At 39.8% G+C, this 15,969-nt stretch overlaps 1 protein-coding gene across 1 annotated transcript; it reads right to left on the bottom strand.

The window, feature by feature from the left end:
* Nucleotides 1-1,217: 1,217 nt before the first annotated feature.
* Nucleotides 1,218-2,217, bottom strand: LOC136051529 (olfactory receptor 10AC1-like). Its single transcript, XM_065740984.1, has one exon. It carries the CDS (start codon nt 2,215-2,217, stop codon nt 1,249-1,251), a length of 969 nt encoding a protein of 322 aa, XP_065597056.1. The 3' UTR covers nt 1,218-1,248.
* Nucleotides 2,218-15,969: the final 13,752 nt, after the last annotated feature.

Here is a 15,969-nt window from a genome sequence, read left to right as displayed (position 1 = left end):
CCTGAACAAAACTGATATTTTCTTTTTTGCCTAAATCATTCTGTTCTGCCTGGATGTAGATTGGATATTAGGAGAGGTATTAAGAGAATGGTCAGTTGGTGGAATGGGCTGCCCAGGGAAGTGGTGGAGTTACTGTTCTTGGAGGTGTTCAAGGAATGTTTAGATGTTATACTGAGGGGTATGGCTTAGTGGGAAAGTATTGGTGGTAGGTGGAAGGTTGGACTAGATTATCTTGGAGGTCTTTTCCAACCTTGATAATTCCATGATTCTAAACACACAAAATAACACTGCTGCGTGCATTTCAGAGTATTTCGTCTGCTGCATTGCAACATATGCTAGAATTCTTGCTGGTTTCATTAACAGCTAGAAACAACAGTAGTTGCAGCAGCAGTATTGTTAGATTTATGCTGATAGATATTAACACTCCTCAGGCATCCTTATTTACATGGTACAGTCTTTCCTTATAAAAGTTACATGATAGGACCTGTATCTGAGTCTTTGTGTTACCATAGGAACCATCTAAACTGAAGCATCTCCCTATAAAAGGAAATATTTTTCCTGGAAAACACTTATAGGAAAGTCATACTCCTGTCATATCAGTGGCATTTTCATTACCTAGAATAAATCAAAGTAATATGAGTTTACACTGATTATCTTTTCACGTGTGATAGAATGTTAGAAGGGCAACCTTATGCTAAATCTGGAGAAAATCATAGCCTGATTTCCATTTCTTTCAAAGCACAGTATTCCTTTTTGAAACCTAATGTTTTTTGTGCTGAAAAACTTACCAGACTAAAAATATTTATTGACTTTCCAGTTTCCAGCATCTACTTGCATCTTCATAGAAAAATAATGAGAACAAGTCAGCAGCACTAAATAATTTTGTGTTGATCTTTTGAGCATGACTTTTGAGATGACTCTAAGTGTAAGTACGGGTATATATGTGATCATAGAAGTGATACCATAAACTAATCAAAGTTCTTGTTACTCACAAATTGATAAAACATTTCCCTTTAAGCAGTGTTACGTTAGAGGCTTTGTTTTTAGTTCATTTTCTTCTTTTTTTCTTTGGAGGTTGAGATGTCACTTTGTCAAAAATACATCAATGCACGTTGTATTCTGCCTGGGTAGTTCGCATAGTGAAGTCTATAGAGAATCTTGCCATAGTCAAGTTATGGGGCTGCATTTCCAGCAAGAACATTTGTTCTACTAAAATTTAGTTACACCCGTAACAGCCCTAGTAGTACCTCAGTTAAGCTCAAATATTCTCTTCCTCCTCAACATCTTCTTTAGGGCTCCTCTGATTTCCTTGTTCCTCAAGCTGTAAATAAGGGGGTATAGTAATGGAGTAATGTTGGTGTAGACTAGAGACACTATCTTGTCTCGAGCTGGTGAGTAACTGGACTTAGGACGAATGTACATGAAAGAGGCACATCCATAGTGCAGCAAGGCGATGGCCAAGTGTGAAAAGCAGGTGGAAAAGGCCTTGCCCCTTCTGAGGGAGGAAGTGATGCGCAGCAAAGCAGCAGCAATACACACATAAGAGGTCAGGATCAGGAGGAAGGGAAACAGCAGGAGGAGCACACAGGCAGCCAGCAGGGGAAGCTCGGGGATGTAGCTCTGCGTACAGGCCAGGTGCAGCACCGCAGGGACATCACAGAAGAAGTGGTTGATGCGGTGTGACTGACAGAAAGGTAAGCGGAAAACAGCCACTGTCAACCACAGGGCAACAGCAAAGCCTCCCAGACAGCATGCTATGGACAGCCTAAGACAGAGCCCCTCGCTCATCACTGCTGTGTAGTAAAGGGGCTGGCAGATGGCAACATAGCGATCATACGACATGGCTGCCAGGAGGAAGCATTCAGCTCCACCGAGTCCCACAAAAAAGTGCATCTGGGCAGCACAGCCTATGAAGGAAATGGTGATGCCATTCATAACCATCAGGCCAAGGAGTGCCTTAGGGACAATGACTAAGGTATAGCATAGCTCAATGACAGAGAGCTGACAGAGGAAGAAAAGCATGGGAGGACGAGAATGCTCCATAACCACAGCTATGAAGATCATCATATTCTCTGCCAGTGTGACCAAATGGATGACGAGAAAGATAAGGAAGAGGAGGACTCTCAGACAGAACAACTCAGAGAAGCCAAGAAGGAGGAACTCCATGGTTGCATCAGTGCTCTCATTGTCCCCCTTCATGCAGCCTTCGCATGGCATCTACAGGGAGAAAAACAGATGGAGATAGGTAGCTGAATTTGACCTGATGCGTGGTATTCAATTACACATATAAAATTATATTGCAAGTGTGTAGAGCCAGTGTAGTAAAGATTTTATGGTGAAGGAGGTGACTTTTTTGTAAAACATAAATTCACACTTTCATAATCATATTATCATAACCATTTATGTATTTTTGTCCAAATGATCTGCCCAGGATTCTTTGCTATGAAATTAATGATGAGGAATATCAACTGTTGGATCTTCATCACTTATTTTGAGTTGTTTTTATGTTGATGACTACATGTATTTTTGAATGTCTTAGGTACCTAGCAGATGACACTGATTTGTCTCTTAATTCTGTCCTGCCTTTGAGAACCGTCATTTGCTTCTCCATCCTGACCTGAATGCTGTAAGAAAATACGTGTGGATGTGCTAGGATGACCTGCTAATCTAGGGGCCATCAACACCTAGGTGCCTTATTTACAGACATTCTGCTACTGCTCCTTCTGGTGCTTCCACCCCCAGGCAGATAGATTTGTTCTCTATTCGTACCAATTCTCTATGTTTGTGCCAGGGGTGTACAAGGACAACCAGGCAATGGGCTGGAGCTTCTGCTTCACATCTAACTCCAATTAATGTGAATTTCAGGTCCTCACTGACTGACTCCTCCTTTCTCCATCAGGGAGCTGCCACACAGTTTGTACCAAAACAGGATTTTGAATAGAAGATGTTGGTGGCTAGACATGTGGATTCCAAAATTGGAGATAACATTTTGGCTGCTTTTACATTTATGCCCACTTGTGGCATCACAGTTACATAGACCAATTTCCAAACTCAAAATCCAAAAATGTCTATGGTAACATACTTTGTATGACTTTTTGTTGTTGTTGTTGTTGTTTTTTTTAAGGAAAATACAAAGCTATTATCCTGGACTTGGGAAAAATGAAATTACACATGTCAGAAGAAGAGTAGAAAGTTCATGGGTAATAAACCTGTTGAAACTGTAGAAATCTAGTACATATAAGGGCAGAGAGAACAGTAGAATAATATATTACATATAGTTATCATGGATGAACAGTGCTCATTGCTCACAAGTGCATCACATAAAGTAACATTTGCTACAAGGAATAAATCAAATTCTTTCTATACTTTACGGTATTTTGGGATAAAGAAAGAGATTCCTGGAAGAGGTTTGCTCAAAAAACCACATTAAAATTAAAACAAAAAACAAAAAAACAGATCAGTGATTAGGTATGGGGAAGTAAGTAAGGGAAACTAAAATAAAACAAAAAAGTGAAGTTAATGAATAGAAATATTAGTGGAGAGAGGGGATCTCCTGGGAAGTAGACTTCTCAAAAAAGCACCAGAAAGAAATAATCAATACAGCTGAAGAGGTGAATCTAATAAGCTCACACATCTTTTCATTATTCAAAAGATTTGTCAATGCTGGTGGATAATGAAAACATCTACAGCTATATAATCTCTGCTACAAAGCTAGGAATGAAATATCTGCATTAGTGCATAACACACACACAATAGCTGTTCTAAACAGTGCAGCTATAAAGGTTTCTTGGTGCTAAATACAAATAGTAGGTCTTGACTTGGAACAGAAGTAGATACACTACCTCAAGACTGCAAATTCAATCAGCAGACCAACTGGGGCTCCCCTCACTCCTGGTACTGAGACTTTAAAGGGACGCTACTAAATACAAGACTGATGAGTAAGGAGGAAACAGGTTTCCCTTCATTTTATTTGGAAACGATCACTTCAGTGGCAACATACCTTCTCTAGGTTAGAAGACAAAGAAGTACAGACTTCTTCCTCTTGATGATATGTGCTGTTCTGTCTGGGCTGAGAATTTATTTCTCCCTGTCTGGATACTCTCTGGTTTTGAGCGTTCCCTAGAGCCAGTGTTTTCTTTCAGCACTTCAGAATTACGACTTCTTATCTTTCACAGGAGTGACTTCCTTATATATAGTATAACTCAGAGGTCTTTCCTCTTCACCGTCTCTGCCCTCCAACATGAATGACAAGGCAGTTCCACTCCTCCTAAGGAAAGGGACTTTGCAGTTTTTCTGTAAACCAAGCAAGAAAATCTATGTTCACCTTCAGAGGAAGGCAGTGTTGTAACTCCAGAGGTTGTTACTCCTTCCACCAATCAAGCTAGAAGGAGCTGATAATTTGCTGGGCAAGTTTGCACTCCAAAATGGCAACAATTTACCTAACAGAATGCATTGCTGCTTTTTCAATCAAATTAATGTCTCAACCAAACCCACACTTAAAAGCAAAGCAAAACAAAAATAAAGCCTTTAAACCAATCTATGGAACTTTGTGTGCAATTTTCACCAGTTCAGAGAGCCCATTATTTCTTACTGAGTCAGATGAAATCAGTGTTTAGCAATGGATTGGACTAAGATTATTCATAATCAGTTTATATTTTATTGCCATTGTTACATTAAATCCTGTCCATTTACACTGAAATTATTAAAGAGTATGTTCATGTAAGTAGAAAGGAGAGACAAAGTCAAGAGTTTTGAATGCTAAAGTGGATCTTCATTAGCATAGCTTTCCAGAAGCATGTAACTATAATACCTTAAGATTTAGATTAGACCAGGACATGATTTAGAAGAACTTGTCCTAGTACAATCTAGGGACTGACTAGGGGGAGCTTTGCAGAAAATAACCTTCCAGTGGACACCAAGATGCACATGAACTAAGAATACACCATATATTGGCCTGCATTAGCAAGACAGTGACCAACAGGTGAAATTAAGTGATTATTCTCCTTTATCTGGCACACAAAAACCCTACCTGGAACAATGTCCGCCAGTGTCCTCCATACAAGAGAGAGAGCAACAAAATCAAGAGAAGCATGTGATTTCCAAGGAGAGGCTGAGGGAATAATATTTGTTCAGTCTGGTGAAAAGGCAGCCAAAGGAGGACTTCACGGGGAATCACAGGAACAACAGAGCCTGAATACTCTCAGATGTACACATTGAAATTGCATGAAAGGCCATAAAGAAAACAGCATTCAACAGCATGAGGCAGCTCACAAGGGTGGTTGAGCATTGTAACATGTGCCTTGGGAGGCTGGCTGGGAGATCTTCAGGCTTAGAGATGCTCACAAGTTGCCTGGGCGAGGCTGTGGAGCAACCTGATCTGGCTGTGGAGCTAGCTGTGCTGGGAGTAGGGTGCAGACTAGAGACCTCCAGAAGTTCCTTTTCTAAAACTTTCTTTGAATCTATGACTTTTTCCCACCTCCATCAGGCCTCCAGGAACAGAACTATGTGTGTCTTGGAGTTCTGTTGTCACAAACTGAAACAATTGTGGAGTTGCTTTGGTTACGCAAAAGCAGCTAACTGAAATGTGTCACAATTTTGAAATAAGCCTTAGTTGTATTTATGTGTTTTTTATACCACCATTTAAACCTATCACGTAACTTATTAGAACTAAAACTAAACATTGAAGTCTATTTTCTTGTGTCTCTCTGTCTGCTTCCTTAACATTCAACTACTAAACATCAATTTGATTTGTTTTGTTTCAAATTCTTACCCTATGCTTCTTTCACTTAAAATGTTGCAAATAATTTAGGACACATAACAGCCTTAAAGCATTTACAAAACTGAATTATGAATCTACCTGGAATTTCTAGATATTGTTGTATAATAATCAAGAAAACTACAACCCTCAAAAATTCTCTCTGTGACATGTCATCTCTGATACTGGAAGATGAGTAGCAACTAGAAGATGATTATTTCATAATTCCATCAGACAAATAAGTGGAAGTAAATCTTTAAAGAGAACAATTTGTTTAGTTCAAATGCTTTTCAGAGCAGATTGTTCTCTCTGCCAAGTTCCATAAGAACTTCAGAATACCAGCTAATTCATTCATATGTGTTTTCTCTTTGTGATACCAAATAAAATTCAGCATTTTGCATGGTAATTATTTCTTTGTATTTATTCTTTTCTCCAACACAAACCAGGCAAGAAGCTCTGCTACCTCAGTAACAGTGTAAAAATAATTACAGGGAACTATTTTGACAAGTCGGTTGCAGTTTCTCATCTTCAGATGGCCCTTTTCTTCTGCTCAACTGGAAGTGAACCCAGATGAGTCAGCGTGTAACCAGGAACCAATACCATGCAGTCAGCAGTAATATGCACTATTCTTTTCTCAGCTAGTGTCTGGCCTTACACTGAAATAAGTAAAGCAAATTATTGTTTCAGTCTCTGTGTGTGTAGATAAGCTGTTGCTTATTAACATATAAGTTACCCCTCCCACGTTTCAACACACGCCTACACATTACCTCCAAAACATGGTTCACTGACTGAGCAGGGGAGCATTAGCTGGAGTGAGGCATGTATTCCAGTGCCAGAATACACAGCAACAGTACAAACAACTATCAGGAGAGGAAGAGAATACACACGTCCAAGTGGCTCCATACTTCCTCCTCTTTTAGGTTCCCAGCAGTTTCATTGCATCAGCTTATCCAAATTCGTAATAGATTAATAAAAACTGCATTGGTGTTTACATGCCTTGAGTATGGAGCATGTTAGAGGAGCACACTTCTTCCTTGGTCCCATTTAGCCCTGCTCTCCTCCCCCGTGCTCTTTGTAACAGTGTTTGTGATTTTTTTCACTGTATGCCTTCAAGGCTTTGGGACTTGCCTGCCTTAGCCCAAATTTGTATTAAGAGTTTCTTGGAATCCAGGTATGGTTAATGAATCACATCGTATCTGTTTCTATCAACAATTGCATCATACATCAGAGGATTTTCCCTTCCATCTTCAGAAAAGAAAAGAAAAAAAAAATAGCAAGCAATAATATACTTGCCTATCCACTTCTGCAAATCATCAGTCTTCTCCAAGGAGGATGAGGAAAAGTAATGAAATTGCTGGGGGAGCATTACTGGGAAACTAAACATAATATGGAACAATATGGACAAAAATGGAAACGACTAAGACAGATACCAGGAGGTCTGGAGTAGAGGAATTGACAGCCCCCGTGGCATCTGAGAAAATGGGTCTCTCAGCTCAGCCAGCTGCACGCCTCTGGCATGGCGGATAGACAGGCCGTTTGTCAGCAGGCCAAAAATACTACCTGAGCAACAGGAGGTAACATGTTGGTGCTAAAAGAGAATAGAGAAAGATTGTAGTTGGGCTAGTTTTCAAAAAGTAAAAGGATATGTGTGCAAAGAAGGGTATTATTCTTTCCCATGGGGACCGGCAGTTTTCCCCTGATAGCTATCTCTAGCATCAAGAGCAGCACCCTGAGACTCTGGTCTGCAGTAGGAGAACTTGGCAGAGACTTGGACTTCTGAACAATGACATGCAAACAAGCTTGACACAGTTTTAATGGAAGAAATTACCATGGTGTTTGACATCACAACCCACCTAGGTACAGACCTTCTTGTCTAGGAGACCTTTGCACACAAAACACTTCAGCATTGATCCTCTGTGGGTATTATACTGTTGTAGACAGCAACTAGAAGCAACTTTAGATGCTTGTTGGATATTTCACTGTAGACATGTTCACAAGTGGAAGCTTTGTTTTTCAGAGAAGTTGACTTATCTGATTAGAGATATTAAGGCAGTTCTAAGGTGTATTTCTTGAACTGCTGTTAATGAATAATGAAATGTAAGATTTACTTTAATGGCAGTGTAATGTTAGTAATGTGAAAATTAAATGTTAGCATCATCTGACACCTGTTCTCATCTGTGAGAAGATGTTGAAGCAATTGCACATAAACTTTAGGAGAAGGTATTTATTTATTCCTGCATTGTTCCGAGCTTTCTGTGAACTGGGAAACTGAATCAGTAGGATGAATGGCAGCAATATGCCATCATGAAGAAAAGCATCACCTTGCTTTTACTGAGTTTCTGTCGTTTGGATTGGTAAACACTGCCTGGTAAGTTACTTTGAGAATGATGTTGAACCATAAACCAACCAAAACAGAGATTTGTGAGAAAAAAAAATGAAGGGGTGTGGGGTAGGAGGAGTTAGGCAGCCCAGCAGCTGTCTTCTCCCCTTGGTTTGTTTAGGGTGGGGCATCTCCTTCACTTCAATGTACTTATTCATACTACTGTCCAGCCACAGCACTATCCTACATCTCTGCTAAGAAACTGGTTGAATATATAATTTAATACTATCATAAATATGCAAGCTTTTCTTAGTTGGAAAAACATGAAGTCACAGAAAGAAAACTGCTGTAAAACTGGAGAAAGAAAATGCAAATGTAAAAAGGAAAGTAAAGAAAAAGAGGATGAAAATACTTAAATGAAAACAGCAAGTGGAAATGATTGAAAATAGCAGGCAAAATGAAAATTAACCTACAGGCCCCGGAAAACATTAACTCAAACTCTTGTGGTTAAGATGAGAAAGAAAGGAGTTAAAGAAGGATGACATCCTGAAGACAGAACTAAGGGCTTTTTATCTGATTGAGAACTAGCTTCATGATTATTCTGGGATTTCAGCTTTCCCGGGCATCTAGTTGTCTTTGTAAGGAATCTATACAAATGTCCTCGCCTTTCTCAGCCCTTCAGGGGAAGCAATTACCCTTCATTAATTCTGAAAAACTTGACCTGCCTGTTAGATGTCCTATTCAACTTTTCCTCTCACCATGTGACAAGTACCCACATAAGGTCTCACAGTGTAACCACTCTTACCACACCTAAAATGTCAGTCAAGTCCTCAACAAGGTGATTGCATGAGACTAAAATGACAGGACTCAGTGACGCAGAATGGCATGGCCTCACATTGCTGTAGGGCAAGAGAACAAGTATGAAATAGTTGCATATCTTTAACATAAACCAGAGCAGAGTGAAGAAAAATAAATTCTAGTACACTAAAAAGAACTTAAGAAATATTGGATAGAGGAAGAAAAAGGGGAAGCTGAACAAGTATGAGATCAGAAAGTGCAAAAGCACGCTCCAGTCACTTGAAAGGAGTACATGCATCACGCCAGATGAGGTTGATGTGGGCTGCAGTCACCTTCATCTCAACTCTGAAAGTCTTTCCCAGTTTTTCAAAACAAGCTGCTGACCTTTCAGAGAATATATCTTGCAAGTACAACTCATCATTATTGGAAGTTAGTTTCAGATTAATTTGGACAACTTTGTGGGTGTCTCTGCAGATTTAATTAAATTAAAATGTTGTAGTTGTTTTGAGAGCCAGATGATAACCTGTAGCCTGAGGGGCTCATCTGGAAGGGAAAGAAATATCTGCATCTCCCACAATCTTTGTAGAAGCTCAGCAGTGCCCAGCTGCTCTTGGGACATGGATCACAGCACTCTGGGGGCCTTACTGAAATTCACTGATGTTGACTTCTGAAAGTCACATATTTGTTGCCTCTTCTTGTTCCCAATGTAATGGTAAATGAGGCATTGTTCCACCTGTGCTCTTCCTTAGGGTGGCAGTGGCTGAGACACTCTGTCTGGGGACATCATTTGTTTTTTACTTAATTTGGTCTTCAGCAACTGCAACTCCTGGGAGGGATGGCATAAAAACTCATTATTTTATAAAGTTTTCCGCAGATTATACCATCCCATTCCGATTCTGCACACACTCCATCCTCAGTGTACTCAGAATACTCTCCTCCAGTCTCATATCTGGCCATCTAGCTTAATGTTTACATCTGTATCTGTAAGAAGCCCAGGGATCATTTTCAAAGTAGCAAGGAATATAATTATGAGACAAATGTTATTCCAAAGCATCTTATCACAGAAAATGAATGCTGGCTGCCAACATATTAAACTGTATGCAAAAGTTCAAGTTGAGCTTGAACTGATACAGACATGAGTAACTGTGTTCAGTAGTCAGTGTATGAGTGGTCAGAGAAAGCAGATGGGCCGCGGAATTCATTCCAGCACTGTAGATTGGGGTTATTTCAAACTGTATTTCAAGTCAACTGGCTGGAGAAAGTGAAAGAAAAGAGCCATCTGTTACTAATGGTGAACAAAACCTATGTTTTAGAAACTATGCATAACTAGCTGATGGTTAGATTGGATAGAAAGGGAGCAAATGCTCAAACAGCCATCCAGCTCTTAACTTCAGCACTCCTCAGCATCATTTCTGATTGTCATTTCACACAATACATTCTTTATATTTTACCAACTTCTGTCATTACTTTCTTATGTTCATGATATTTCTCTACCCTTACATGAGTGCAAAAAACTAAAATGTCTCAGCAAGAGTTCAGCAAACAGTCCTTAATACAAGCTCAAGCAATGCAACACTACTGCAGAACAAAAGGCAGTTCTGGATGAACACATGTTTACAGGAAACAGTTTTGGGACAAGTATATGCAAGAGAAACAGACTTTCATTAATTTTTCTGCATGAGCACCTGTTAGTTATGAAATACAAATCTCAGCCTGCTGGGATCCTTATCTAGAGATGTGTCATGCATTTCACTTCTTCACTCCATGGGTGACCAAAACCTTCATCTGAAAGGAGAGGCAATGTAGCATAACAAAACCATGAGTTGTGCAGCATTAGTTTTGTGCTGAGGCAGCCTAGATCAGGCAGCTTCACAACTCATTTCCATTCCATTTACTACTGGGACTCCACCAACACAAATAATTGGTAAGTGAGATTACACTGAACCTTCATTGTAAACACATGACAAACAAGATCAAGCCCTTGTCACCTTCAGGAGGCTCTGTGAAAATCTGGCAGTAACAGCTGACTTGTGCTTGGCTAGGCAATCTGGAACCTCCTGTGGGACCTTGTCTTATAGTGCTAACAAACTTCCTTACACTGTCAAAGTCTTGAACATCTTCCTGGACAGGGAAACAGTGGGCAAATGCACATTTAGCATGAAAGTTTGTTCATATTTATGTGCTTGCTAACCAGTATAGCAGAACTAGGCCCTGGATGGGAGACACAAAGGCTGTTTTTACTGGTGTCCTTAATGTTTTTGAGACCATGTTTTCATGGATCTATTTCATTCACAGTCTTGTATTTAAAAATAAACTGCTCTTCGGAGCACAAGCTGGCTGAGAAGAATATCTATGACTCTTTATATTCAAACACTGAGAAGAACTATCTACACACTCAGTATTAGTAACATTTCCTATTAGCAAAATCTACTTTTCCCATATTAGGAAACATAGCCTGAAGATCCTGTGACAGCTTGAGCAACAAACCAAGCAAATTACTCAGACGTTCTTTCAGGTTGATGAATGAGCAATAGAATGAAACTGGATCAGGTGGATGTTATACTGAAACACTCTCCAGTTCTACTGAAACTCTTCACAAAATCACAGAAACTGAAGAGCTGAAGTATCACCAGTGCCACATCACATCACCATAGTCTTGTCTAACGGAATCTTGAAAGCCTCCAAAGCTGGAGATTCATTCATTCTTCTAGATAACTGCTCAAATGCTTCGCTGTCTTTCAGTGAAAAAGCTTTTCCTGATGTCCAGCTAGAATATCCCAAGATGTGATTTAGAATCATAGAATGGCTTGTGTTAGGAGGGACCTTAAAGATCATATAATTCCAAACCCCCCATTCTATCAGACTGCCCCTCTGCTGCCATCTATCACACAGGAATAGCATGTAAGAGAATATTGGTGGGAAAGCTCAACCTCTACTACCATATCACCACTATCCATCTCTGACATCATGGGCTAACATAATAAACAGGAGGCATTACTTTTAGAGCAGTCGTTATCGGTGGTAATAAAAAGCACTAACATCTTAGAACGTCTTAGAAACACAAAGGAAAGTCCCAGCATAGAAATCAGAAATAGGATGTAAATTAAGACCTATTACTATGGTGTAAATACAGATTAAAAATCATATTCTTGAAGTAAAGTGTGGAAAACAAACGTGCATCTTTGTAGACATGATACATTTGCAGCAAGTACCAAATCATTTACATGGTGCTTTATACTGTCTGTTTATAAAATAATTTTTTTAGAAACTCTGTTTCATACAATTGACAATCAACAATAATAATATTGTGCTAAACATGACCACTTTCCCCATTAATTCTGAAGGCAATATGAAAACAAGATTTATTTTTAATATTTTTCCTATATCAATAGGTTCAATTTATGTCCATGGAGCATGAAAGCAGAGATTATTTTTCCCAGGATATTTTGAATCACTGATCTTATTTCTCTTAATATCTTCATGTTCCTTTTTTTTTTTTTTTTTTATAAATGAGTAAAAATTACTTCCTGCATAAAGACACTGTTTCTCCCAAACACTAGACTTTGCTCTTGACAGAAAAAGAACAACACAGGTGTTAGCAAGCACTTAGCAATCTTTTTGAAAGATCACATCATCACAGGATTCCGATTTACACTTATACACTGGAATAAAGGCAAAGTATTTCTTCTGGGATCACAAAAGCATGATGCACCAGGAGACGGATGTCAGATTCTGGTAAAGCAGATGAAGCAATCACTCATGGAAAATATAAATCAAGTAAAGACAGGGAAGAAAAGAAGAAAATAATAGGAAAAAAAGAAAAAAAAAGAATAGTTTCTTTAGTACTCTTCTCCATTTAGATAGCTAGCTATAACTGTTGGATTCTTTAGATCTTTCTCCAAACAACATGGATGCACAAACTATTAGTCTTGCTCATGTTCTTAGAGCCATCGCTCTGGCACTGGTTTTCCATGGAATGTCCTCACCATGCTGGAGCTGCACTAGATTGAATCTCATCTTCCCTGCCAGCTGGAAACTAGAATGTCCCTGCTGAAGGTTAGGTCCTCCACAAACCACCTGAGGGTTTGTCCAAATCCTCCTAGTAGGTGACTCCTTTTTAGATCCATGTGCAGTCCTTTCAAACCAGCTGAATCTGATGCTCATGATGAACTTCAGTTCATGCTCCAGCTGGTATTTAGCACAACATCATCTTTCAGTTTATTCAGCACTTACATTTTTTTTCCACCTCTCTATTCACATGAATTTGTGAAGTCACTGGATATTTGTGGGATGCAACCACTGATCTCAGCTCATCATGACAGTACTTTGGCCAACCTACACAGCACAGTGACACAAGATGTGACATACCAGTAACTCCACCCTTTGAGGACACTCCAGAGATAGCTCTCTGATGAGCTGTGCCATCCTGAATCTTGCCCTTGCTGTGTAGTGCCTGTCTTTTAGGTGTATCCTATAAAAACTCAGTCTGTACATCATCTCTGTAACCTGTGACTTTTGGGGTTGTGTCTCAGGAATTAAACACACTTTTCTGCAAAAGCTGTTTTCAGTGTTGCTTTTCCAGAAAGCTTGAGGTGAACATCCTTTAATGAACACAAAGAGTGGTTTGATCAAGTGTGATGAGTGTCCTTAGCTGATTGCATAGTTTGAATCTTATTAAATCTCTTCTTTGCAGAAGACAGCATCTGTTGTAGTTTCTTCTCCAGCACAAGTGCTCAGAGTTTGGCCCAATGTCTCTTGACCAACCTCTGTCTAAAAGACTCTGGTGTCTTGTATTCTGCTCTGAGAGCAAGCACCAGAAGGAGCATCTAATAAATTACTGAATTGAATTAATCATATAGTTAATTACGGAATTAGATATAGATATGTTTTGAGATGTGGTTTTTTTTACTGTTTTTTGTTTCTTTCTTTGTTTCTTCGCTTGTTTGTTTTGACAAACTTGCAGACACTGAGGGGAGATAAACTGCAGGGACTGACTTTTAAATTCTAAGTCAGAACAAACAATATAATTAGTCTCACTCAAGTCAACATCAATATAAGTAAATCCAGACCAGGATGGGGCAGACAAACTTGGCTGTGCTTCGTAATGCTGTGACTTGAATAAGAAAGAGGAACAAAGGATGGATCATGGTCAAACTTTCATCTGTTTAAGGGACTGGTGTATAGGATGCCCTGGGAAATTGCCCACAGAGATAAGAAGCATAAAAGTGCTGGGAGATATTTAAAGACATTTTTCTTTAGGCACAAGAGTTCTTAGGTACAACATGCAAGAAATCAGGCGCGGGAGACAGGAGGCCATCACAGCTGAATTAGAACCTCTTAATCAAGATAAACAGGAATATACAGTGCATGCTATAGTACACTGGAGGCAGGGTCATAATATCCTGGGAAGATTATAGCAATATGGCCCAGGAGTGTAGGGATCAGATCAGGAATGTGAAGAATAGCAAAAAAGGTTTCTACAGATGCATAAAACAGCAAAGAAAGATAAAAGAAGCTGCACAATCCTTTGAAAGCAAGACAGGGGACTTGGCTACAACTGATTTGGAAAAGGTACTCAACTTTTTGCCTGTCTTCATTGTCAGTTGCTCTTACTATACCTCCCAAGTCACAGAATGGCAAAGCAGGGACTGGGGGAATTAAGATCCATTGACTGTGGAAGGTCAGATTAAAGACTATCTAGAGAAGCTGAATATGTGAATGCCCATGAGACCTGATGAGATACATCTAAGGGAACTGACATATGAAGTTGCTAAGACACTATCCATGAATTTGAAAAGTCACAGCATTCAGGCAAGGTCCTCAGTGACCTGAAAAGGGGAAACATAGCACTCATTTTTTAAAAGGGTAAAAAATGAAGGACCCGGGGTACTACAGAACAGCCTCACCTCTGTGTGTGGCAAGATCTCAGAGCAGATCCTCCTGGAAAACATGTTAAGGTATATGGAAAACATAGGGCACAAGCCATATGTCCCCCACGGTGATGCTGAACAGCCAATATAGCTTCACAAAGGATGACTCACGCCTACATTGGTTGCCTTCTACAGCAGAATTACAGCACTGATGGACAAAGGAAGACCAACTGATGTCATCCATCTTAATTTGTTTTAAGCTTTTGTCACTGTCCCACACAACATCCTTGTCTCTAACTTGAAGGAACATGGATTGGATAGATGGACTGTCAGGGGAATGAGGAACTAGCTAGATCCAAAGAATTGGATTCAGTTACTCTATGTCCAGGTGGAGATTAATGATGAGTGGTGTTTCTCATGGGTCTATTTTACTGTGTTGTAACACCTTCACTGGTGATATGGACAGTGCATTTGAGCTGGGTGATGCATTCAGTTCTCCAGAGGGGATACAATGACATTCAGAGGGATCTTGACAGGCTTGAGAGGTGAGTCCAAGCAAACTTGATGAAGTTAAACAAGTCTAAGTTCAAGGTTCTGCATATCATACAAATACAAATACAGAGTGGCCAATGAGTGGATTGAGAACAGCACTGCAGAGGACTTGGGAGTACTAGCACATGAAAAACTAAATATGAGCTGTCAATGTGTGCTTGCAGCTCAAAAAGTCATTTGTATTCCAGGCTGCAACAGAAGAAGTGTGACCTGCAGGTCGAGGGAGATGACTTTCCCCATCTACCCTGCCCTGATGAGAACCCACTTGGAACATTGCAGTTTTGGGGATCCCAGCACAAGACACAGTTTTGTTAGAACAAGTCCAGAGGAGGGCCACAAAGAGGATCAGAAGCCTGGAGAACCTCTCCTGTGAAGACAGGCTGAGAGCTGGAGTTGATCAGCCTAAAGAGAAGGCTCCAGGGAGACCTTCCAGAACCTAAAGGGAAAGGGAGACTACAAGAAAGAAGGAGAGAGACTCCTTACTATGGTGTGAAGTGATTAGACAAAGGATAACAGTTTAAAATTGAAAGAGGGTAGAGTTAGATTAGATATAAGAAGCAAATTCTTCACTCAGAGTATGGTGAGGCACTGGAATAGGTTATCCAAAGAGGCTATGGATGTATAATAGAATAGACTGTAATGGAATGGAAGGGACCTCAAAGTTCCTCTGTTTA

Source organism: Cyrtonyx montezumae, unplaced genomic scaffold (assembly GCF_038088225.1).
Source record: "Cyrtonyx montezumae isolate F1298 unplaced genomic scaffold, pur_monq_1.0 scaffold_3, whole genome shotgun sequence".
In the NCBI taxonomy this organism is placed as follows: domain Eukaryota; kingdom Metazoa; phylum Chordata; class Aves; order Galliformes; family Odontophoridae; genus Cyrtonyx; species Cyrtonyx montezumae.
The sequence above is the reverse complement of the archived record's forward strand: the minus strand, read 5'-3'. Positions and strand labels throughout refer to the sequence as shown.